This window comes from Bidens hawaiensis, unplaced genomic scaffold, assembly GCF_021521415.1.
Source record: "Bidens hawaiensis isolate Kalapana, Puna unplaced genomic scaffold, B.hawaiensis_p1.1 tig00018570_1, whole genome shotgun sequence".
Lineage (NCBI taxonomy): Eukaryota > Viridiplantae > Streptophyta > Magnoliopsida > Asterales > Asteraceae > Bidens > Bidens hawaiensis.
Window position 1 is genome coordinate 215,047 of NW_027492812.1, and position 26,751 is coordinate 241,797.

At 38.9% G+C, this 26,751-nt stretch overlaps 1 protein-coding gene across 1 annotated transcript; it reads left to right on the forward strand.

Annotated features, from left to right (window-relative positions):
• Nucleotides 1-5,164: 5,164 nt before the first annotated feature.
• On the forward strand, nt 5,165-26,436 carry LOC143556421 (F-box/FBD/LRR-repeat protein At5g56420-like). Its single transcript, XM_077045745.1, has 2 exons — nt 5,165-5,194; nt 25,182-26,436. Exons 1-2 carry the CDS (start codon nt 5,165-5,167, stop codon nt 26,049-26,051), a joined length of 900 nt encoding a protein of 299 aa, XP_076901860.1. The 3' UTR covers nt 26,052-26,436.
• The last annotated feature ends 315 nt before the right edge of the window (nt 26,437-26,751 follow it).

Sequence of the window (26,751 nt, forward strand, 5' to 3'; positions counted from 1 at the left end):
AAGTCTTTGAATTTGATGCCTCGTGACCCTTCTTCACCAAAAGCAAATCATCAATAGTTAATAGTTAGACATTTGTGACCGGAAATAACATGTTCTCTAAGGCTGTTGGGTGTGGGTCCTGTTGGTCCCTATTATGTCGTTTAGTCTTTTGTATTATTTCCGTTTATTGTTGATTGTACGCTTTTGTATCTTCTTAGTCTTGTAATGTTTGGACGGAGGCCATGTAATGTAATGAAGAGCCCATTGGAGCGAAGTAATAAAAGCATGGGTGCATGGAACTTACATGCACAACACAACCTTTTGTCTAAATTACCAACTTTCACCTACTCTCTCTCTTCCTTATCCTTTATTTGTTTCTATTTCTAGACATAAACTCAAACACACAAGATCCGAGATCTCGGTTACACACAAGTGATTTCTGTTAGCTTAGCGTGAGATTGATCCAAGAACATAGTTGTTTGATCATGTATTTACGACCTACAGGTCATGGATGACCAGGCGCTCATATGTCCGTGAAACACCGTGCCGCCTCTTCCCTGATCACACGGGTTCTCCCTGAGGGGGTTCGCAACTCACTGATCCATTTTGACGTTAGTAATAGTTTAAAATTGTTGATATCTTATTAGGAAACACATAATCGGAACCGTGTTTTTTTGAGGTTGCCACAATCAAATTTCATGAAATGTTATGACAAGTGACTAATAGGAAAAATAATTCCCTAAACGGAAAGTGGAGGGATATGGGTAGAAAGTTTCCGTGGTTTAACTTGATATACATTAACGATATGAACAATCGAAAGAGTGGTACTAGTGACGCCGATGTTTACAAGTTGGCAAAAGACCAATATCTTGCCAAATATAAACTTTGTCTACATTGTTCAAAGGTGTACACATATAAAATTACTAGGATAGTGTCCGTGTTACACACGGTTAGAACATATTTAAAAGGTAATATATATGTGTATATTATAAATCTAGTAAAATGCAAATGCCCTATTTATATAAAAAGGATACCTTTACATAAATTATGAGACATTAAATTGTTACTTTAATTCAAATACAAAACCATACAAATACTAACAAAGATAAATAAAAAGTTAAAACATCTTTATAACTTATAACATGAGAACAAAAAACATAAATCGATTAATAGGAAAAGATTAAATATCAAATCTATTAACCGTTAGTATAAAAAAATCATGCAGTTAAACCCTAAATCCAATAAAAGTGAATCAATTTGATATTGTTCTTCACAAAAATCGATTAAACACTAAAATATAAATCATACCTGATAATTGCAAACGATGAAATATATTTGATGTTGTTTGGATTATAACACCGACAAATCATGAAGAACCGGTTATAAATGAGGCGAAAAACCTGGTTACAAACGATGAGGAGCATTATGATTTTTGAATGAAGCATTTGCCTTTTAAAGAAGAAACAATGAATAATTTAAACCTAGTAAATTTAATAATTTTTTTTAAATTCTAGCAATAATTAGAATAATTAATATCATAATTATATTAATAAGTTACAAAAATATAAAAGTCAATATCATTGATTAAAATTTTATTGTGAATATGTGAAAATTAGATTTATGGAAGGTTGATGACATGAAAGCCTATATGGACAACCTAGGTGAAGGACATGTGGACAAAATTGTGTTGTTTTAATATATTAGTTAGATTAGTTATAATCTATGTATCCGTATCAATTCTTAAACATATAGGAAACCATGTCCAACACGTTATTAATTACTAGTTTGAGATCCGTCTGCTACATGGGTATTTCTTGAAAATATTATATTTGATAAACAATCGATATACAAGAAAAATAAATCTATTAAACACTATTATTACACAGTCGTTGCACAATATTCTTTAAAACAACTTTAAAGTAAAAGATTATTATAAATATCAAAAGTTTGAAAAAAAAGAAGTAAATATTAAATTAACAAATTTTAAACCATAAATTTTAAGAATGGTAAATATTATTTTTACTATTATAAATTTGTAAAAAATTGTGAGGTTTAATGTGAGAGTGACAAGTGACAAAACTTGTATCTTTTTATTGGAGAGTATAGATTTGGTAAGTAAAAGTGCCGAATACAACCATCAACACAGGCCAAAAACCAAAAGAAAATAGACATCTAGTTAAGCTTTGAAAATTTTCATTCAATACCAAAAAATATTCTCCAATTTTAGTCATTATCCAATGAAATTTGAATTAAAGTGTGAGCAGCTTAACGCTTGATGGCTTCATTGGAACGATTCTTTTCAGATGGTGCGAAGATCGAGCGGCTTTCTTCATCTTCAACAATTCTATTTCAGGTGCCTATATACATACCTATTGTAACATCTCGGACTTTTCGTATTTGTATTCGTTTATGTTTAAACCGATTCGAGAACGTAATTCGGATCTTTATTATTAATAAAATAATGTATTTAAAAGTATTCATGGAGGTATTTTCATTTCATACCCTTTGTGTTGTTTACACTTACCATTTCTTGCTTAAAAACTCTTAAAATATCAAAAATTAGCATTTTTAAAGCACAAGGACTAAATCTGCCAAAACACAAAGTTCCCCACCCCTTGACCACGCCACGCTGCATGACCAAGGGAGTTGTGGTGGCCGCGGGGCGCGACCACAGGTTTGCACAACTCATTTTTGTTAGTTTAACTCTTAGTTCGTATTTTAGTGCAAAATCAATTATATTTGGACCAAATAGCATGTTTTAAGCCCCAAGAAAACTAATCTAGGCTTGGTACATGCCCAAATTCATTAACCCCTTCAACCAGAACGAATTTTGATGAAGTTTTTAGTTAATTTCGTCATTAAACGAGATTCGGTTACTTTAAACGAGCTTTTTAACTAAAATTAACTTATGCTTACCTATCATATATAAACAAGCCTTTAATTATCTGCCAAACTCATCCCTGAACCCTAATAAACAACTCTCCCGGTCGTCACCCTCATTAAACCCTCGGTTTCTCTTCCGCTCTTGCTATTTTACTAGAAGTTATAAGTGTTTGGTTTGACTTTCAAGCATTCTCATCCTTTAACTCAACTTTCTCATCAATTCAAGTACTTTCCGGGTAAGTTGTTTACTATAAGTTGTTCATTATTATTCATTAGTTAATAACCCTTAATCAATTTTTGAGATTGAAGGGAATTGACTGGTCAATTTGACTTAAACCCGTTTAAAGGCATATTGGTCAACAACTTTGACCAATTGTATTCTATCACTTCTGGTCTAAACCGACTTTCGGTTAAGAAGACTTTTATTTTTATTTCAAGATTTTAAGGTTACTGACAAAAACCCGACTTCCAACTTGCTGTTCTGATTCTGGTCAGTACTAGCTCGCTTAAACGTTAATTATCTCATAACCGGAGTTCTAGACATCCGCTTGGATCGATTCCAGTGGCTATGTTCTCGGTTATAATCATAGTTTACTATCTCCAAGTTTTAGGTCTATTCAGTTTATCTCAGTCAGCACGTTAAAGGACGATTCGTTCATTTAATTGTGTTTTTATTCTTATTTCTCGCACACTCGTCTACATATATCTTTCGCCTTTTATTTTACTGATTTTAATAACTTCTGGGGACATATGCGTATCTAATTCATATTTTTATATCATATATATATATATATATATATATATATATATATATATATATATATATATATATATATATATATAGGATTATGTTCATTTCATAAGTTTTCTTATTGCGAGAAGTCCTTCGAGCCAATCATATAATTTTCCTTTTATTTTATGTTTAATTAATTACTAGGACATATTAGTAAAATTTTCATGCTTTGTTTTTTGGTAACTAATAAATAAGTTAGAAGTTTCACACATTATAGTAAACCTCATTCATAACTCGCTGCTCCCCATTCTTGCAGTTAAACACAATCGAACCTCTTCCTTTAATGCACACTTTGGACCCATATCCAAACTTAACAAGACCACTCACCTTGTAATCGATCTTTGGAAAATAGGATTCGCTTCTGGTCATTTGATTTGATGCCCCATTGTCCAAATACCAAACTATCGCATCCTCAGAGTCGTTTGCATACAACTTCGGATGAAATTTATCTTCATTTAGTAGGATTTTATCATCTTCCGACTCAACCGATGCCATAATAAGGGCTGGCGCTTTAGTTTCGGTTTGATTTAAACTAGTTTCTTGAGTCGGTTGTATCGTACACTCCCAAGCGAATGGTCCGAGTTCATTACAATTATAGCACTGAACACCACTTTTATCTCTCCCTTGGTTATTTTGGTTACCTTGGATGTTTTGATTCGATTGATTTCCTTCTCTACGGTTGTCATGTGCTTGGTTATTACGGCCTTGTCCCCTGCCGAAACCCCGTCCTCGGCCTCTACCGCAACCGCGTTGGTCATGGTTCATGAAACCCCGGCACCGACCATAATGGCGTCCCGTCTTCCTTGATTATCGGTTTTAGAATAGAGAAGCTTGCCATCTCGGCAGCAACTTCCTTTCCTTTTATCCGTTCCTCAAATGCTTTAAGCCTTACAATACAGTCTTCAAAAAGCATTGAGGAAAGATCTGCCCATTATTCTATGGTTGCCACAATAGCTATAAATCGATCGGGACACAGTTTCTTCACGAGATCTACTTCTTCCATCGGGCTTCCAAGACTATCAAATTGTGAGGCATATTCCGTTATCTTACTGGCATACTCTTCAAGGGAATCTTTTTCTCCCATCTTTAGCTGATCGAATTCTCGCTTTAACGATCGTAAGCGAGCTTGCTGCACTCTATCCGCTCCAAGAAATCTGACCAGTATCGATTCCCATATCTCTCGGGCACTCCGGCTTCTTGCAACTTGCATAAGAACGCCTTCCGGCAAGGCTTGAAGAATAATAGCCCTTGCCAACTTGTTTTTCCTTTCGTCTACATCGTTTCTAGTCGGATCCACCACTTCCCATAATCCTTGAGCATCAAGGATCGACTCCATGATTACAACCCATGTGTTGTAGTTTGTTTTTGTGAGCTTCAGACACTGCAGAGATGTCGAGCTCGGTTCTCTCGCATGGTTCCCAGGTGCTGCTCCTTCTGCCATGGTACCTGCTTTTCGAGTTCTTCCTGTTTCTTCTAGTTTGATCCGAGAAACCGTGAGCCGTACTCCTTATGGCTGGAACGTTTCCGTCACCAGATGTGGTTAGTCGCCCCACACCGATCTTATTCTTTCCAGAGATCGTAGATCGCCTACGCTCCGATACCAATTGTTGGAACAAACAATTGATATTCACAAGTATTTGGAAACAACCTGCAAGACTCTTTTTATTATATGAACGAGAGAAACATAAACTTCAGAATACGAAACTCAATAAACCATATTTATAGCATACTAATTCTAATTTGACTCAAACAATGAAACTAATTCAAAAAACAAAACGAACATTTAGTTAAATATAAAATATTAAATGGATAGATGTGATCTCCTCCTTTTTCTCCCCATGAGATCTTCCAAGCCTCCCCGGTTTATCCAAAACGAATCGGGATTTGATTTATCACATGAAACATGTTAGTTCTTGGTAAAATAGTTAAAACAGACCAGGTCCAATTTAAAAATATTTATGCAATAAAATATCGTTAGGCACAATTCTATGAACAATATGTTAAATAATCTAACTATTAGTAGAATGCCATACGATAACAATAAAGAAAGATAAAGTGGTCTACTTAAGTTACTCAATGCAATTTTTGTGAGAGAAAAAAAGACAACGAAAAGTTAATCGTTATCAACATTATACTACTTAAAACACTCTAAAGTTCAGCCAGTTGATTAATGTTTTTCCTTAAAAAAACACAAGAACGCAATGATGTAGTGGTTCGAATTAATGTTAATAAATTCTTCGTTATATTTTCTTAAGTTATTGTAGGTCCTCTGGATGGATCTCACAACTTGACTCGGATCAATCCGTGTTGTTGGTTAGCGGAAATCACCAACGACACTCGGATCTCGGATCTTAGTTTGTTATTATAAAAGAGAGAAAATGAAGAAAAGTAGAGAGATACTTTATTTCCTTGAGTTGTGTGGAATGAGTTGTGAAAGAGTTGATACCACTTGTAGGTCCTCTAGATGGATCTCACAACTTGACTCGGATTAATTCGTGTTGTTGGTTAGCGGAAATCATCAACGACACTCGGATCCTGGATCTTAGTTTGTTATTATAAAAGAGAGAAAATGAAGAAAAGTAGAGAGGGACTTTATTTCCTTGAGTTGTGTGGAATATGTTGTGAAAGAGTTGGAGTTGTGTTGGAGTAATGGAGAAATGGGTGTGTCTTTTATATAGGGTCCCCATTTCTCCAAAGTTTACATAATAAACCTATAAAATAAACATACCGAGTACGTACTATACTGACTAAAAGCAAACTAAAACGACATATACAATCTGTAAGGCCAATATTTATGACTTGCGATATCAAATTACGAAACCCATTATTTATTCACTGTCAAGTTAATAATTAAAGTGGGCGAGAAATACGGACACGAGACGAGAGCTTCGACACGCGTTTAACTTCAACAAGAAAACTTCTAGACTATGTGTTAGGCTATAAATAGGAACTTTGTATTTTATTTTAGTATGTGTTTTCATGGTGTAAATCACCCACCCAAGGAGAGCTCACCTTGGGTGGGGTCGGTTCGTTTAATACTATAATCTGTTTACCGATAACGAGATCGTTCCTATATACTTTATATTATCTTTATATTATGTCCGGTCGTTTGATTTACTGCACCCGTCTCGTGTGCTTATCAAGAACAAAACCGTTCGTTGTCGGATCCGGTTTCGGGACCTACACAATCCTGAAAACAATATATAATATTGGCCCAACAGTTATTATTCATGGTATTATGTAGATTTAGCCAACAATTTCAACATAATCTCCTTTCTGACGAATTTCCTAGAAGCAGACCTAGATCGTAGATTGTCAAAGTTTTGGGATAATCGATGTGTGATTTCGACGTATACCTTAAAATTTTAAACGAGTCGAATGCAACGTCAACAAAAACAACAAAATTAAATCCTTCAAAATTACAAAATTTGATAGCTAAGTAATTAAAGAAGCAACATGGATTGATTAAATCACAGTGTTTTTGAGCAGCTTCACGCCTTTGGTTATATTGGAAATCAGAAGGACATCACAACTGAAATTGTAAATAACAACAGGAATTGGACTAATAAATAATAATATGATTAATCTTGGTAAATTACAACTGTTCAGAAATCGTTCATATATAGACTAGGGATCAAAGGGATGCGTCGTTTCCAACTGATGCGACGGTTAAATAGGAAACCGTTTTTCAACGGTTTATCTATTCCCGTGTTTTATTAAGCGCATACCCAAATAACCCTAAGTCTTAACCTAATAAATAACTATTACAAATATGTCACAGTAATAATACAAACTTAAATATAATTAATAATGTTTATCTTTATCTAATATGCCCCCTTAAACATTATTAAGTTTAAGAGGATTCTTGGGCAGACTCGAATGGGATTTCATCGCTGCTGCGGTTTCTTTTGCAAAGTCAATTTTCTTTCGCTTGATTAATCTCTTTGCTACTTTCCAGTCTCCTCCCAGATAGAGTGCATATTCTTCTTCAATAATTCATGCAGTCCCTTTGTCTTCTGTTTCTTGAGTTTCCATGTTGACCATCAAGATATTGAGCATAGAGGATCTGAACCAAATCACAATCTTCATAGTCGAGATTTAAATCTTTTGCAATTATGACCCACATGTTGTATTCTGTGACCCGTTTATATCCTCCTTCCATCTTGACCATCATGTAGAGATCAAATAATTCCACTCTTTTATTCATCTTGAATGTTGGAGGGATTGGACGGTTTGACATCACCAGATAAAAATATAAGAACCCATGAACAACCATTTGCAGAAATTTATCTTTAAACACTTCACGGTGGGACCAAACTTCGTTTGTTGTTTCGATCAAATCCAACAGAGCAACACAATCATCAACGGAATTAAATTCTAGATCATTTATCATGTTTTATTTTGTGAAACCGAGTCTGATCTTGACTTAATTCCAATAGTTCAAAATAAGAGTTAAGATGCTCTTGTTCATAATTTTCATGAACTGATGGATTTCCCAGATTATATAACAATTTAGTGTTGTTTGAAACAACATCATGGGATTTTTCAAACATATTTTTGAGTGAACATTTGTTACCGTCCATTTCAGTCACAGTCCCTTGAAGCCTTAATTGTCGTAGGCTTAACACATTCTTATCTAGACGAGGGGAACAATAAACACTGTCAATTTTGATCTTATTTTAATCAATATCTAAAATTACTTTCCCAATACCCTTAATTAATGAATGCAATAGTATTTCCTCATATTCGGGTTTCTATCCCAAACGATTGTTTAATATTTTTAAACCGAGAAAGATTACCCGACAATTGTTTTATATTCTTAAAATGAGGGTTTTTTTTAGTGTCGAATTTGACTCTAATACTAGATTATTAAATATCCATGTAGAAATAAATATAAATCTTATATGGTCCAAATGTCTCGTTTAACACTATAGTCTGTCAAAGCACTATATTACATACCATAAAATAGCCCCCAACTTTTAATGATAAACATGGGCCTTTATTATAAAATTAACACAAACACGCATTCAATTGTAGCCTTCGCCTTCATCATCGCTTTCTAGCAGCAGCAGGTTCAAATCAGGTGTCTAGTATCTCCTCGGCATTGCCGCGGCCATCGCGGCTGTGATCCCATAGCCCGAGTCTTTCTTCTGGGGTATGCCATCTTATATGCCCGTTAAGGGCTTTTTCATGGTAAAAGTTGCGGGCATATGCCCGGATTCGGATTCTGCCTTTGGGGGGCTTCTTGATGGCTGCATTCGATGTCTGCCTTGGCGATGGGGGCGGAGGCGGGGGCGGAGCCGACCAGGAGGACATCATCGTCATGTGGGTGCTGCTACTTGAACTCCCGTTAACCATTGTCGAGGTTTAGATGCTAGAGTTAATGAAGAACCTAGATTTTAGGTCTTTATAGCGGCGGTTCTTATTTTTGAATCAAAATTATGACCGTTTGTTTGAATTGGGCCTTGTTTAAGTCCATCAACCAACATTGATGGACATTATATATAACTTTCTTTAAAACCTAGTTACCCTCATATGCAGATCAACTTGTTGATCAGTAGTTAAAACCCTTTACGATTCATATGGCAAAATATAAGAACAGTGGATTCTGGCTAGGGTTGTTGACTCAGGCCCGGTCAAAGGGAGGGCGACGGACCGAGGCCCGTAATTGTTAAAAAATAATTCATAATTTATGAGATGACAAATAAACTATGGCGGTGTTTGTAGACTGCTAAAATAAACTATGGTGGTGTACGGATTGTGGTGGCGGGTGGTGGTACTTGATGATAGTTGTAGTGGACGGTGGTACGTGGTGGTGCATGATGGTGGACAATGGTAGTGACAGTGGTAGTGGGTGGTGGATGGTGGTGGCGGCGGGCGGTTGGTGGCGGTGGTGGACAGTGGGTGTTGGCAGGTGGTGGTGTTTAACCCTCGGCCTCTGTAGACCTTAGAAGATCTTAAAAGTGGATGGGCCAAGTCTGCACCAAGAAGAGTTCACGAAACGTCTTCGAAAAACAAACAGTCTGCATATGGCAATGTTTGTATGTTGTCCGCGTGGTGCAGACAAAACAGTCTATATATACAGACTGTAGGTCCTAGAGACGGGATCAAACACTAATGTTCTTGGATCAATCTCACTCGTGAGCTAGCTGAAAATCACTCACAAGGAACCGAGATCTCGGATCTTGTTGTGTTCGGATTATTGCCGAAAGGGAAAGAAAAGAGAGGGAGTATAGAGGGTTGGTAGAATGATAAGATAGATGTAACATTTCGTTTTTTCCGCATTTGTATTTGTATTTGTATTTGTTTACCTGATTTGGGAATGTATTCGGATCTTTCTTATCAATAAAATTATGCAATTATTAGTAAATAATTGTGTGTAACTTAATTTATAATCCCTTAACTTTCAATTGTGCCAAATAACCCTTAGAAACTCTTAAAATCGCTTAAAAATGCATTTTTAGAGCGTAACCTGATGTTTACGCTCTCATTTTTTATTTATTACTCGAAGTTTACAAGCTGCAGTTTGACTTTGACGTTTATCTGATCTTTGACCTCGATTTCCCGTCAACTCAAGCATTTTCGGGGTAAGTTGTTAACTGATGAATCGTTCAATAATACTCACTTGTCAATAACCCTCAACCAATTTATGAGATTGAGGGGTATTGACAGGTCAATTTAACTCAAACCCGTTTAAGGGTATATTGGTCAATAAATTTGACTAATCAATTTCTCATACTTCTGGTCGGAACCGAATTTCGGTCCAGAAGACTTTTATTTTTTTTCGAGATTTTAGGGCTACCAAAACTTGACTTCCGACTCGCAGTTCGGGTTCTGGTCAGTACCAGCTCGCTTAAACGTTTAACTTCTCATAACCTGAGTTTTAGACATCCGTTTGGAACGATTCAGTGGCAATGTTTTCGGTTTTAATAGTAGTTAATTTTCTCAAAGTTTCAGGTTCATTCGGTTTATCTCAGACGACGCGTTAGAAGACGATTTGCTTATTTTTCTTACGTTTATTCTTATTTTATTTACTCGCCTAAACTATAAGGTGAGATTTATCATTCCCCTCTATTTTACTTTACTGATTTTATCAAAGTTTTGGGGACATGTGCGTACTAATACTTATTTTGTATTACATATATACACAAACTAGCAAGCATATAATTGTGTGTATTCGATCAAATGTTGCTTGTTACTTGCTTACGTGTTTATTTTATCGCATTCGGAAAGGTTCATCATAATCAATTATAGTATGATCATATGACTGTCACAGTAGCCAACGCCCACTCGCATGGAAATGGTCAACTGACACATTATTTGCTCACGGTTTGATTATTTGTTACCGCATTTATTTCGCCTTGCTTATTTATATATATGCATGATGGAAATGGTCAACTGACACATTATTTGCTCACGGTTTGATTATTTGTTACCGCATTTATTTCGCCTTGCTTATTTATATATATTATTGTATCATGAAAATTGGAAATATTCTCACTCAACCTCGTGTTGACGAAATCTACTTTATTTTCTACGCATATGCAGGTTATCAGTTGATTAGAAGTTTGACGTAAAGAACGTCTAGAAAGATCTTAGGAAATATAACGAAGACTATTTATATTTTTATTATTTGTTTGAGACTATCTATTTGTTTTGGATTGCTTTTGCCATATTTGAATATTTGTGCACTTTAATTTGAAATATATGACAATTAATAGATATTGTCATATTTTTATTTTATGATAGTATCTTTGAGCTGTTAGCAATTAGTTTGGGCCTTGTTATTTCCGACGTAGGTTGGGGTGTGACAATATAATTTTTCCAAAAGTTTAGGTTTAGCATGTGCGTGCTTCATCTTTTATATAGGTGAAGCCATGCCATGCTCCCATCTTTTATATAGGCCCCAGGGCCGTCTCCGAGAATACAAAAAAAAAAAAATAGGGCCCAGGACATGAAAAACTAAAGACCCTAAATACAAACTCAAAACATTGATTAATGTCATTAAACATCAATAATTTAATAATACGTTAATGAAAAATTTTACATATATATTATTCTAAACAACTAACCTGGTAGAACGAAGAATTCATATATGGATAATTTAGGGAATTAGAGATCAGAGAAATCCAGTGACAGACCAATAAATACTTTTTACAAGGGTTTATTGTTTATTACCAAATGTAATTAAATTATTTACGGGTGAGATCAAGCAGGATCACGTCTTATATATAAATACAAGTCAAATTAAATTTATCAAATTTATAATAAAATACATGGTTTTTATTGGCATTCCAGTTATTTTATTAGTGTCATAATATACTTTTATAGATTTCTAAGTTTACATTAGTTAGCCACATTTTGCTGATATTTCACATATTTATGTTACATATATTTATTTATAGTATATAAAAATTAACCTACAAGTAAATCTAATAAAAACATAAATAAATAATCCAAAAATAAAAGTCAACCAGAAAACTAATGTGTAGTCAATTTACCCTAGTTGTAGTCTATAACCTAGAAACCAAAGAAATAATAAAACATGCTTTTGTCGGGAAAGAAATAATTAAAAAAGAAAAAAATCTAACCATAAAACCATGCTTTAAGCATCATCTTCTTCATTCATCTCTGTTATATTTCTATATGAACTAAATAGTAGCATATACAACTATGCAGGTAAATCTCAAACTTTATTCTATCTCCTTCATCTCATTCATATTCTGTGTTAAACAAACGAACCATATGTGCCAAAAATGAATATATATAAATAAAATTTTAAGAAAAATTCCATAGGCCCTCTATGGGGGATGGGCATGGGGCTGAGCGTTCCCTCCCTTATGGCTGGCCTTAATCGGCCCAATGGGCTCTAAAATACAAGGCCTCGGTCCCAAACATACATAAATGAAACCGAAAGCTAATAAATTAGATCGTGGACAATATGAAATAATACAAAAGACTATGACACAAAATAGGGCCCAACACAGACTTTTTTTAGAAAAAAAAACAGTACCTAAGTGTGTGAAATATATATATTATATTGAAGTTGTTGCATGTTGGGGGCCTTGACATGATAACGCTATATATAGTCATAGGCCTTCTAGGATTACATGGAGGCCCTAGGCCCAAATACAAGAAAAATACACAAAACAAGCAACCAACTACTATGTTGTTACATTAGCCTATCGAATTTAGCCTTACAATTATAAACATTAACAAAATACAATACATGCACAAATAAATTAGAAGTAAATATTAAAGTATTCAAAAAGAATGAGGTTTAACGTGTGAGTAACAAGTGACAAAACTTGTAGGCTTTTATTAGAAAACATAGATACATACGAACGGTTCCTTCCTATCCCACTGTGACAACCGGTAATTTTCCCAAACCCATAAGCTAAGTAATCAACCTAATAATTAGGTGATTGTGAATATTAAGCGCGTGCATATGTTATGTGCGCCCTGCGCGAGCGCGCCATGTTAGTCAGCGCGTGCAGTTGTTATGTGCAACCTGCGCGAGCGCACCATGTTAAGAACCAGCGTGAGCATATGTTATATGCGCCATGCGTGAATGATTTGGCTTTATGTTTTCATGTAACTTAAACATTATGTTGTCTATGGGTTGACCATCCCGCATGATGCTAAGGCGGGTGCATCCTACATCGTTTATGCGCTTGCGGAAGGGAACTAACCTACCCGCATGGCGGGAACGTTGAGAGCTAGTTTGTCTGAAGCTCCAAGATGGAATTGACTTCAACATGACTGATCACTATGTTGAAATACCAAGACCACCTGGAGAATCTACAAATGAAACTCAAATGTCCCTAACTGCGAGAAGGTTACGCACCTACCCGCAGCAAAGACATGTCCTATACGCAGAAAGCTATGCGCACCAAGTTATACGCGCAGAACACTTGGTCTATTCTCCAGTTAAGGAGATTACTCCCGCCCGAAAGGAAACAGTAGCGTGTTTCAGAGATTTTCCACTTTTTACTGTACACTGACAAAAGTACCTGAAAAAGCACACTGTAACATGAAAAGTCAACTGTCAGCCACCCTATTCTCACCAACCCCAGATCTGCATGTTCTGTCCAAATCAAATCAAAATCTTTTATCCACCACTCCACTCTTAAGTAAATAATAATAACTTCCATACTTTATCATCATTACATTTAGATATGAAAAGATTTTAATCCCCTAAAGCAAGGGATTGTGTTCCCTTGAGTTTGCCTATAAATTTGTAGCCTAAATTATCACCCAAAACACACTTCAAAGAACTACAAACTTGCACTAATCCTTTCCCAAGCATCCGTTGTTTCCAGCTCCGATCCTGTTACTAGGTAAGCCGAGAATATAACCTTGAGACCTACTATCCAACCCTTATATTCTCCTATTTCTTGATCTTAATATATATACTTGTTATTTAATCGTATTCTAGACCTTCGATTCCGAGGCCAACACCAAGAAAACCCGAATCTCGATTAAACCCTTAACAAGAACCTCAGGTGAGTCTCACAGCCCCTATTTTCACTGTTTTCACTGTTTTTAAATTGCTTTCGGGGCGAGGGACACGTACTTAAATAATGTTTTATCATGGTATACTTACAAGCTATGCAAGCGATTATGTGTTTTAAGTTATGTTGCATGATGGGCAATGCAAACGGTTATCTAAGGTTTTCAATGTATGTGCGCTAGAACTCGAGTAAGTGATCACTTTACCATTGGAACTCTAAGGGTAGGGACTGCTGGTTTGATCCGCCCACTCGTAGGGGTCGCACCTCTTTGCATGGACGAGTGCCTGGCATGGGGCAGTACTATGGGGTTGAGCCCGCTCGTAGGGGTCGCGCCTCTTTGCATGGACGAGCGCCTTGTTTTCCGGCACAACGTCTGCGCGTAACCCGCGGGACGGTATCCTTAGCTCGTAGGGGCAATGCCTCTTTGCATAGACGAGCATAGTTTTCCAGAAACGTCTGCGCGTAACTCGCGGGACGGTTTTACGTTATTTTTCGCTCGTAGTGGCTGCGCCACTTACATAGACGAGCACCGTATCCAGAATTTGTTCACGCGTAACCCGCGGAACGATTTTTTTTATCAGAATATTGTCAGAATTGTGTTAATACGATTTTACCAAGCAGATGTTAATGATGTTGCCAGAAATGTTTCAGAATGATTTTATCAAGTTACTAAAACTTGTGAACTCACTCAGTTTATACTGATTCAAATGTTTTTACGTGTCTTTCAGGAGATAACTAGGTAGCGCATGGAGTCACACTTAGAGCACCACACGCTGAACATCTAAAACAAGCTTTTTGGAAGATTTTGGTTTTATCCCCTCGATGCGCATGGTTACCCGCCGCGTAAGGGGATATGGCGAGGAAATCTTCAGTTTTATACTTGGATGTTTCTTTTTGTAATCTTTGAACAATGTAATGTGTTTGTAATAAACTTCTCATGCGCAATAAAAATCTTTGAATGTTTTGCAATGGCCCGTGCTTAATTATCAATCCCCACTCGTGCGCGCCCGGCTGTTTCCGCCGCTCAGGGCCGGGTGTGACAGATTGGTATCAGAGCACTGGTTATAGCGAACTAGGAAAAGAAGTTTTTAACCTAGACTATAACCTTTGGGGAATCGCAAGAAATATTTTTCAAAGAATATTTTCAAAAGAATCTTTTCAAAAGAAAAATCACACACGCACTTAGGAACACGGGTCACAGTGTCTAGAGATAAGAACATTATGTGCTCTGAGTACATGCGCTAAGTTTGTTATATTTTCTTTTTATGAAAAGAATGCCTCCAACCAGAGCCAAGGGAATTACCATGACACCCGAGGAGCTCGCAGAAATAATCGCGCAGGCGATTGCAACACATGAGGCCAGCAAGGCCGAATCTAGTCAGGGTCGCCAAGAGAACGAGACCCCAGAACCCGAATCCGGAGCCTTGAACAAAGGATGCTCCTATAAAACATTCATGGCCTGTAGGCCTTGGCCGTTCAAAGGCACCGAAGGAGCCATTGGGCTCTACAATTGGATTGACAAGATGGAGACCGTTCTCTCCATCAGCGGATGTAGTGAAAACCAGAAGGTCCTTTACGCGACCTGCATGTTCCAAGAAGCAGCTTCGTCTTGGTGGAAGCTCCAAGTAAAGACTTTGGGGCGAGAAGTTGCTCTTCACAAGACCTGGGAAGAATTGAAAGAAATGATGATGAGAAAGTTCTGCTCTCGCGCAGAAATTCAGAGCTTGCAACAAGAATTCTGGAACCACACCATGGTAGGAACGGATATCGATGCCTACACCAATCGTTTCAACGAGCTTTGCCAGCTGGTGCCAGACATGGCAAACACAGAAGAAAAGAAAATCGAGAGGTACATCTTTGGGTTACCTCCTGTCGTTAGAGTCCCGCTCAACGCCGCCGCACCTCCGACCTTTGACGAGGCGGTTGCGCGAGCCATCACCCTTACAAGGGATACGGTTCGTGCGGGTATGTTGACCACCCGCTTGAACGAGCAGCGAACCTCCGACTCCAAGAGGAAATGGAACTCCCACCGAGGGTCAGACTTCAAGCAGCCACCGCCCAAGAAGCAGGAAAGCACAAGGGTTTACGCGATTCAAGCCGCGGAACCATCAAGAAAAGGATACAGCGGGCCTCGCCCATGGTGCAGCAAATGCAAGTTTCACCACGAGGGTGAATGCGCGAAAATCGAATGCGCCAAATGTGGCAGACCAGGACACAAGGCGATGAATTGTCGCATCAGAGAAGCTGGATCGAGCGACAGCTGCTACGCATGCGGGAAGCCTGGACACTTCAGCCGGGATTGCCCACAGAAAGGAAACCAAGCTCGCGGGAGAGCTTTTGTGATCGGCGCGGGTGAAGCAAAGGAAGAGCCGAATGTGGTAACCGGTACGTTTTTGCTTAACGGTCATTATGCATCTGTCTTATTTGATACTGGCGCTGACCTAAGTTTTATATCCCATGAGTTTAAAAACTCCCTGGGCTTAGCGACCAGTAGGCTAGACAAACCTTATACTATAGAACTAGCCAATGGTAGGCAGTTATGCGCGAATGAAAGGACTGAGCAATGTGTATTAGTCATGGGAGGTCATGAGTTCAATATAAACTTGTTGCCAATAGATTTGGGAAGTTTCGATATTGTGGTAGGTATGGATTGGTTGGTCGAGAATCTCGCGGAGATTGTTTGTCATGAGAAGCAGGTTCGGATTCCACTGTTGAACGGAGAAACTTTGATGATTCAAGGGGAAAGAAAGGGAGTTGCGACGAAACTGATTTCGTGCCTAAAGGCGCGTAAGTGCCTAAGGAAAGGGTGCTACGCCTTCCTGGCGCATGTAGTAGAGAAGAAAGATGAGCGAAGAATTGAAGACTTACCGGTAGTGCGCGAATTTCCAGAAGTTTTTCCTGAAGATCTGCCCGGATTACCGCCGCCGCGACAAGTCGAATTTCGCATCGATTTGGTCCCAGGAGCTGCGCCAGTAGCACGAGCGCCTTATCGATTAGCTCCATCTGAGATGCAAGAACTATCCAATCAGTTACAGGAACTATTGGATAAGGGTTTCATTCGCCCAAGCTTCTCACCTTGGGGAGCTCCAGTACTGTTTGTAAAGAAGAAGGATGGTTCGTTCAGAATGTGTATTGACTACAGGGAGCTGAACAAGCTGACAGTCAAGAATCGGTACCCTTTACCGAGGATTGACGACTTATTTGACCAGTTGCAGGGATCCAGTTATTATTCGAAGATAGATCTACGGTCAGGATACCACCAACTTAGGGTCCATGAGGAAGACGCGCCAAAGACAGCCTTCCGAACTAGATATGGCCATTATGAGTTCTTAGTGATGCCTTTCGGGCTAACTAATGCGCCGGCTATATTCATGGATCTGATGAACCGTGTGTGCAAACCATACTTGGACAAGTTTGTGATTGTGTTTATAGATGATATTCTGATTTACTCTCGGACCAAGGCCGAGCATGAGCAACACCTGAGATTGATTTTGGAATTGTTAAGGAAAGAAAAGTTGTATGCGAAGTTTTCCAAGTGCGAATTTTGGCTTAGAGAAGTTCACTTCCTCGGTCACGTTGTAAACGAGAAAGGAATTCACGTTGATCCTTCCAAAGTCAAGGCCATCGAAAACTGGGAAGCGCCAAAAACCCCAACTGAGGTGAGGCAATTCCTAGGACTAGCTGGCTACTATCAACGCTTCATTGAGAACTTCTCCAAGATAGCTCTACCTCTGACCGCGCTAACTCAGAAAGACAGGATGTTTGTTTGGGGCGAAAACCAGGAAGCAGCGTTTCAAATGTTGAAGCAGAAGTTATGTAGTGCGCCAATTCTATCTCTGCCCGAGGGGACAGATGACATCGTCGTTTACTGCGACGCTTCACATCAAGGACTCGGATGTGTCCTTATGCAGCGAGACAAAGTCATAGCGTATGCCTCGCGCCAACTTAAGACCAATGAAAAGAACTACACAACGCATGATCTGGAACTTGGAGCGGTTGTCTTCGCGCTAAAAATTTGGCGCCATTACCTCTATGGTACAAAGTGTATAATCTTTACGGATCACAAGAGCCTTCAACATATATTTGATCAAAAGGATTTAAACATGAGGCAACGAAGATGGGTTGAATTGTTGAACGATTATGATTGTGAAATAAAATACCACCCTGGAAAGGCGAATGTGGTGGCAGACGCGCTAAGTAGGAAGGAGCGAATAAAAACGCTACGAGTCAAGGCTCTAAGGTTGACCATTCACGCAGATCTCTCTACCCGCATCCGAGACGCTCAGCAAGAAGCCTTGAAACCAGAGTTTGTTAAAAACGAAGCCCTTGGGGGAATGATTAAGAGTTTGGAACTGAAAGAGAACGGCAATCTATATTTCGCTAACCGCATATGGGTCCCTCTCAAGGGGGGATTGCGCGAGCAAGTATTGAACGAAGCTCACAAGACGCGGTATTCCGTGCATCCTGGCGCAGACAAGATGTACCAAGATGTTAAAACACTGTATTGGTGGCACAATCTTAAAGGCGCCATCGCGACGTATGTCAGTAAGTGCCTAACGTGTTCGAAGGTAAAGGCTGAATATCAGAAACCATCAGGGTTGCTTCAACAGCCAGAAATTCCCATGTGGAAGTGGGAACAAATCTCTATGGACTTCATCACCAAACTGCCAAGGACACCTGGGGGTTATGACACAATATGGGTTATTGTGGATCGGCTAACTAAGTCAGCGCACTTCCTGCCGATCAAGGAAACCGATAAGATGGAAAAGTTAGCCCGATTGTATATTCGAGAAGTAGTTTCAAAACATGGAGTCCCAGTGTCCATCATTTCTGATCGAGATAGTCGGTTTACATCAAGGTTTTGGAGATCGTTACAAGGAGCTCTAGGTACTCGCCTTGATATGAGTACAGCTTATCATCCTCAAACGGATGGGCAAAGCGAGCGAACAATCCAGACATTGGAAGATATGCTGCGCGCGTGCGCAATCGATTTCGAAGGTAGCTGGGATACTCATCTCCCATTGGTTGAATTTTCTTACAACAATAGCTATCACACAAGTATCAAGGCTGCGCCGTTCGAAGCTTTGTATGGGCGCAAGTGTAGATCCCCACTGTGCTGGGCTGAAGTGGGTGACAAGCAAATGACTGGTCCTGAATTGATCCAAGAAACAACAGACAAGATTTTTCAGATAAGGGATCGCCTTAAGACAGCGCGCGACAGACAGAAGAGTTACGCAGATGTGCGAAGGAAACCATTGGAGTTTCAAGTAGGGGATAAAGTACTATTGAAAGTCTCTCCATGGAAAGGAGTCCCCCGTTTCGGCAAGCGAGGAAAGTTGAATCCGCGCTACATTGGACCATTTGAGATCCTGGAAAGGATCGGTCCGGTTGCTTATAAACTTCGTTTATCCGCCGAACTCAGTGGAGTTCATGATACGTTTCATGTGTCCAACCTCAAAAAGTGCTTATCTGACGAAACGTTAATTTTGCCGATGGAAGAGATTCACATCGACAAACAGCTGCACTTCGTAGAAGAACCTATAGCAGTAACCGATTGGAAAGAACAAAAGTTACGCAGGAGCAAAATCAAGTTAGTAAAGGTTCAATGGAACTCGAGGCGTGGGCCTGAATTCACTTGGGAAAGAGAAGATCAGATGCGCATGAAATACCCACACCTCTTTCAGAACATGGCTTCTGCCAGCAACGTCTCCTAAATTTCGGGACGAAATTCGTTTAACGAGGGGAGAATGTGACAACCGGTAATTTTCCCAAACCCATAAGCTAAGTAATCAACCTAATAATTAGGTGATTGTGAATATTAAGCGCGTGCATATGTTATGTGCGCCCTGCGCGAGCGCGCCATGTTAGTCAGCGCGTGCAGTTGTTATGTGCAACCTGCGCGAGCGCACCATGTTAAGAACCAGCGTGAGCATATGTTATATGCGCCATGCGTGAATGATTTGGCTTTATGTTTTCATGTAACTTAAACATTATGTTGTCTATGGGTTGACCATCCCGCATGATGCTAAGGCGGGTGCATCCTACATCGTTTATGCGCGTGCGGAAGGGAACTAACCTACCCGCATGGCGGGAACGTTGAGAGCTAGTTTGTCTGAAGCTCCAAGATGGAATTGACTTCAACATGACTGATCACTATGTTGAAATACCAAGACCACCTGGAGAATCTACAAATGAAACTCAAATGTCCCTAACTGCGAGAAGGTTACGCACCTACCCGCAGCAAAGACATGTCCTATACGCAGAAAGCTATGCGCACCAAGTTATACGCGCAGAACACTTGGTCTATTCTCCAGTTAAGGAGATTACTCCCGCCCGAAAGGAAACAGTAGCGTGTTTCAGAGATTTTCCACTTTTTACTGTACACTGACAAAAGTACCTGAAAAAGCACACTGTAACATGAAAAGTCAACTGTCAGCCACCCTATTCTCACCAACCCCAGATCTGCATGTTCTGTCCAAATCAAATCAAAATCTTTTATCCACCACTCCACTCTTAAGTAAATAATAATAACTTCCATACTTTATCATCATTACATTTAGATATGAAAAGATTTTAATCCCCTAAAGCAAGGGATTGTGTTCCCTTGAGTTTGCCTATAAATTTGTAGCCTAAATTATCACCCAAAACACACTTCAAAGAACTACAAACTTGCACTAATCCTTTCCCAAGCATCCGTTGTTTCCAGCTCCGATCCTGTTACTAGGTAAGCCGAGAATATAACCTTGAGACCTACTATCCAACCCTTATATTCTCCTATTTCTTGATCTTAATATATATACTTGTTATTTAATCGTATTCTAGACCTTCGATTCCGAGGCCAACACCAAGAAAACCCGAATCTCGATTAAACCCTTAACAAGAACCTCAGGTGAGTCTCACAGCCCCTATTTTCACTGTTTTCACTGTTTTTAAATTGCTTTCGGGGCGAGGGACACGTACTTAAATAATGTTTTATCATGGTATACTTACAAGCTATGCAAGCGATTATGTGTTTTAAGTTATGTTGCATGATGGGCAATGCAAACGGTTATCTAAGGTTTTCAATGTATGTGCGCTAGAACTCGAGTAAGTGATCACTTTACCATTGGAACTCTAAGGGTAGGGACTGCTGGTTTGATCCGCCCACTCGTAGGGGTCGCACCTCTTTGCATGGACGAGTGCCTGGCATGGGGCAGTACTATGGGGTTGAGCCCGCTCGTAGGGGTCGCGCCTCTTTGCATGGACGAGCGCCTTGTTTTCCGGCACAACGTCTGCGCGTAACCCGCGGGACGGTATCCTTAGCTCGTAGGGGCAATGCCTCTTTGCATAGACGAGCATAGTTTTCCAGAAACGTCTGCGCGTAACTCGCGGGACGGTTTTACGTTATTTTTCGCTCGTAGTGGCTGCGCCACTTACATAGACGAGCACCGTATCCAGAATTTGTTCACGCGTAACCCGCGGAACGATTTTTTTTATCAGAATATTGTCAGAATTGTGTTAATACGATTTTACCAAGCAGATGTTAATGATGTTGCCAGAAATGTTTCAGAATGATTTTATCAAGTTACTAAAACTTGTGAACTCACTCAGTTTATACTGATTCAAATGTTTTTACGTGTCTTTCAGGAGATAACTAGGTAGCGCATGGAGTCACACTTAGAGCACCACACGCTGAACATCTAAAACAAGCTTTTTGGAAGATTTTGGTTTTATCCCCTCGATGCGCATGGTTACCCGCCGCGTAAGGGGATATGGCGAGGAAATCTTCAGTTTTATACTTGGATGTTTCTTTTTGTAATCTTTGAACAATGTAATGTGTTTGTAATAAACTTCTCATGCGCAATAAAAATCTTTGAATGTTTTGCAATGGCCCGTGCTTAATTATCAATCCCCACTCGTGCGCGCCCGGCTGTTTCCGCCGCTCAGGGCCGGGTGTGACACCCACAGACCCCTTAGCATTAAATTAAAACATACACAATTAAAAGGATCGCAAAGGCCCCTAAATCTAAATTTGGGCAGCATTTTTTATTAGTTCATAAATATATGCCCCCCAGCCCATAATACGATAGGCCAAGCCCAGCCAGCCAGCAATCACAGTCATAGAGGTGGACAACAAAACCGGTTCCTGGAACCGGTTCGGTCTTCGGTGGAACCGAACCGGAACCGAACCGGTTCCTACCCGTTTTTCGTAGGAACCGGTTCGGTTCCGTTTCAACCCGACGATCCGGGACCGGTTTGACATTTTTGGAGGTGGACCGGGTAGGAACCGGAACCGAACCGGAACCGGTTCAACCGGAACCGGTTCGGAACCGGTTCTAGCCGTTGGAGTAGTTCTAGCCGTTGGGAAACGGTTTTATGGCCGATTTTTGACCGTTGGGGTCAAAAATGGCCGTTTTTTGGCTCCCCAAACACCCCACTACTAGTATAAATAGGTATTTGGTGTAATGGGTTCATCACAACACTCAAAACGCAAACCCGAACGCAAAAAAATACAAAAAAACGCTATTACAACGTTCTGAGTTCTCTAATCTCTTGTTTTCTCTTCTTCTATATTCATATTTATTGTTATGGCTGCCTCACAATCATCGGTTGGTCAAGGTTCCACCGCCGGACCAAGTTTCGTTCGTATTGTACCTCATAATCGTAATCAAGAGATTTGGTGCAATTGGGATTTGGTTGAATTGAGTGACCATTCATTGAAGGCTCGGTGCAAGTTTTGTGGGATTTATTTAAACCCACTTTCGAATTCAAATTTGAAGAAACACATCGAAAGACCGTATTGCAGGGCGTTGAAACAGAACGTCGAGTCGCAACAAACGCAAATGGATAGTGAAGGCGGAATATTTACATACCAAATTGATCGAGTTCAAGATCGTATGGCGAAGTTTGTGATTCAAGAAGCTTTGCCGTTTAGCCACTTCGACAACCCTCGCTTAACCGCCATGATTCGAGATACGCTTCAACCACAATACACTCACGTAAGTCGTCATACTCTTAAACGTTATTGTTTAAAATTGTGGAAGAAGGCCAAAGAGGTACTAATTGCATATTTTGAAAATATAAATACGGGAATAAACTTAACTAGTGATGTTTGGTCGGCTCCACATGGTCTACCCGAATCTTATCTTTGTGTCACCGCTCATTGGGTAGACCCGTCATCGTGGGAAATGATGAAACGCACAATTGCTTTCGAACTCTTTGAGTATCCACATACGGGAGATAATTTGTTTGAAATTTTAGATTATGTTATAAAAACTTATAAACTAGAAAATAAAATATTTTCAATTGCATTTGATAACGCGTCGAATAATACATCGGCGGTTGATAAATTAAAATTAAAATATACGCCGATTTGCAATGGTGTATTTTTTCACTCAAGGTGTTGCACATATCATTAATTTAATCGTGCAAGACGGACTTGCTTCGGATGAGGTTACATCGGTTATAAACGATTTTAGAGTAATGCTACATGAAGTTTTTAAGAAAAGTAAAAAAAGACAAATGGATTATAGAAAATTTTGTAAAGATACGGGAAGAAAAGCTTTGGGAGCTAATTGGGATGTACCTCATCGATGGAATTCCACTTGCATAATGTTTCAAAGTGCTTTGAAACAAAAAGAAACTTTACAAATGTTTCATTCTAGTCTTGCCGAGAATGATTTGGCAATCCCCTTTTCAAATGAGAAATGGGAAATTATCAATGACTTATCGACTTTTCTTGAAGTTTTTAAAACATCAACTACGAAACTATCGGGAACGTATTATCCGACAAGTCCCTTGGTTCTTTCGGAGTTATTTTTAATCGTTAACAATCTTAAAGAATTTGAAAATAAAAGTCCAATGTTTTCAAACATCATATTACCAATGAAGTTTAAATTAAAAAAATACTTTCTTGAATTGCCACCGATTTTTACTTGCCCCGCCGCTTTAAACCCAATGTTAAATGTTACGGGGGTTGAATGTGTGATAGACGAAATTTTTTCAGCCTTAGATATGCATGAAGTTGACCCAAACTTTTCAACAGAGGCACAAAATGATTTTAACTTGAATTTTAAATTTATGTATGACTTTTATATAAATAAATATGGGTCAAACATACACATGCCTACGCCGGGGGGGTCTTCATCAAGTTCAAGTGCTACTAGAGTACGAGACCCCATGATTAGCCTAATGAATTTCTTGGTAGCGGCTTCACGTCTTCTCTCCACAGAAGATGTGCTTGATTGTTGATTCAGATTGAATTCGCCAATTCCATCACAGATAACATCGAAACTTTGATCATCAGACAGATCGTTGGACTCTCAGGCATCACATCACTGCCGTCCTCCGTAATGTTCAAGTATCCTTCTTCCATGACTTTACAGTGGAATTATTGAATTTGGATTTTAAGGTTTAAAATAGGCTTGATAAATGATAATTGAATCATTTAATTTTACACAAACGAAATTCACTGATTGCAAAGGATAGGTACAGAGGGTATTTATAGTTTTCCAAGCTGTGCCTTGTGGAGGCCTATTTCTAATAATTACAATTCCTCCCTTTCAGTTTATATAATAATATAAATAATAACATAAGTTTATAATGATGTTTCTTCCAGCATATTTTGATGGCTTGATTTAACAGGCCAACACTAGCTAGTGTTCATATGGAAACAGCTGAAATAAATTCAGTGGCGGATCTAGAAAAAAAGGTTGAGGGGTAGCATGGAGTAAATTTTTTTGTTTAGGGGTAACCGATACATAAAACACGAAAGAAGAAAAACAATAACTTTGTGCTAAAAATGTATTTCGTCAAGAAATTTGAGGGGTACCCCTCAACATAAGGTAGATCCGCCCCTAAGCTGAATTAAAATTGAACATAAAGTGAAGTGATTTAAACACTGAAATTTCGATATTATTGTTCTAAAAGGTTTCACTTAATTATGCGAATGCTGCACAATCAATACATTAGGATTACTGTTTTACTTGTGTATGGAATTTCTCTTTAAATGTTGATGACTTTCATTTGTATAGGGGGATCATTTGATTGATCACATCAGCAAAATGCCAGATGACGTTCTTGTCAGGATACTATCTCGTTTGTCTGTAAAAGATGCTGTGGTCACAGACAGTCTCTCCAAAAGATGGAGGCACTTGTGGCGTAATTTGATCCGGCTGAACTTTGATGGTACAGAAACTTTAAATGAGATGGCCAATGATGAGATGATTTGTGATTTAGAGTCGGCTAAGTTCACCAAGCAGGTAAATAATGTCATCAGCAGTCACAACCACCCGATGATCCAACTTTTTCGGATTCACTTCAATTTGGATTGCAGATACTCTGAATGTATTAATGAATGGATTAAGTTTGCTATAGACAAGAAAGTTGAGAGGATGGAACTGAATTTACTGGATATAAGTAATTATGCTCGTAATCCAGCTAAAAACTATAATTTCATGTTGCCATCACTAAATGCTGTGTCTCTTACTCTTAAAATGCTGGTCTTGTGTAGTGTCAACTTAGACGAACCAACCCTAAACGTAATCTTGAAGAATTCTCCACATCTTATGACTCTAACCATGCTTAACTCGGGTTTGTTCCCTCATATTCGTGTTGGTGGGCGGGACATTAACTTGAAAAAGGTCAGAATAGTGGCTTGTTTTGGGATCGAATCAATCTCTTTATATGATTTTGACCTTAAATCATTCCTATATCATGGTGAAGAAATAGAATTGCATCTTACTGATCTTCCAAAGCTTAAAAAAGTTGATATTGGTCAAGTTAGTGTAGGATCGGAGAATAATGTATTCAGGCAGATCTCATCTTGTGCCCCCTACCTTGAGGTTCTTATCTTGGAAGTGTGGTTTCCACAGGTTAGTAATTATTTTCTATTTTGCTTATAATCTTCAAAAAATCAGAATACGGTGAATGTTTTCATGTTATTTTCAGAAAAGTTTAAATGTTAATGCCCTTCTCAAATTTCCAAATGTCAAGTATCTAAAGCTGGAATTGGGAGCTGCAGAAGATAATTGTCTACTAAAGTTCACTGCAATAGCTCAGGCCTGTCCAAGGTTGGAGAGTTTTTCAATATCTGTAAGTACTTGTGCTATGTTATAATATATTTAAATTAAAGGCACTATAACTAGACCGTTAAGTTGTTGTTTTTGTTTTTGCAGCTACTTTGGTCATCACCATTGAAAAGGAGAAGGAAAGTAAGACTAGTTGTAGCTCCTGAAGGTCACAAACACCTGAAGCTTGTTGAGATTATTGGATATTGTGGCCGAATCAGTGACCTTGAGCTTGCTGTGTATGCCTGAAGAAACACCAGTCGAACCCCGACCGATTACTGGTAACCTAGGGGTTGGAGAGCTGTTTCCCACGAGGGGTTAGACCCTTGGAAGATGGTTCTGATAACCTGCAAAACAGACACCGTGAGCTCGTCACTGAGAAGGGGGGGGTTCCTCCTTGTGACCACCCTCCGGCGTGAGAATCAGACTAGATTGCTCTTTAAATATAAAAGTATATTAAGAGATTGCTAGAGCAGATATCAGGTATATATGATGATAATATGATAAGATGAGATGGTCATACCATTTGGGGTAT

Excerpts from the sequence above, each read along its gene's own strand:
- LOC143556421 (XM_077045745.1), top strand. The coding sequence starts at position 5,165 with ATGGCTGGAACGTTTCCGTCACCAGATGTG. Across the intron at positions 5,195-25,181 it reads CGTTTCCGTCACCAGATGTG|GGGGATCATTTGATTGATCA; the intron begins GTTAGTCGCCCC and ends TCATTTGTATAG.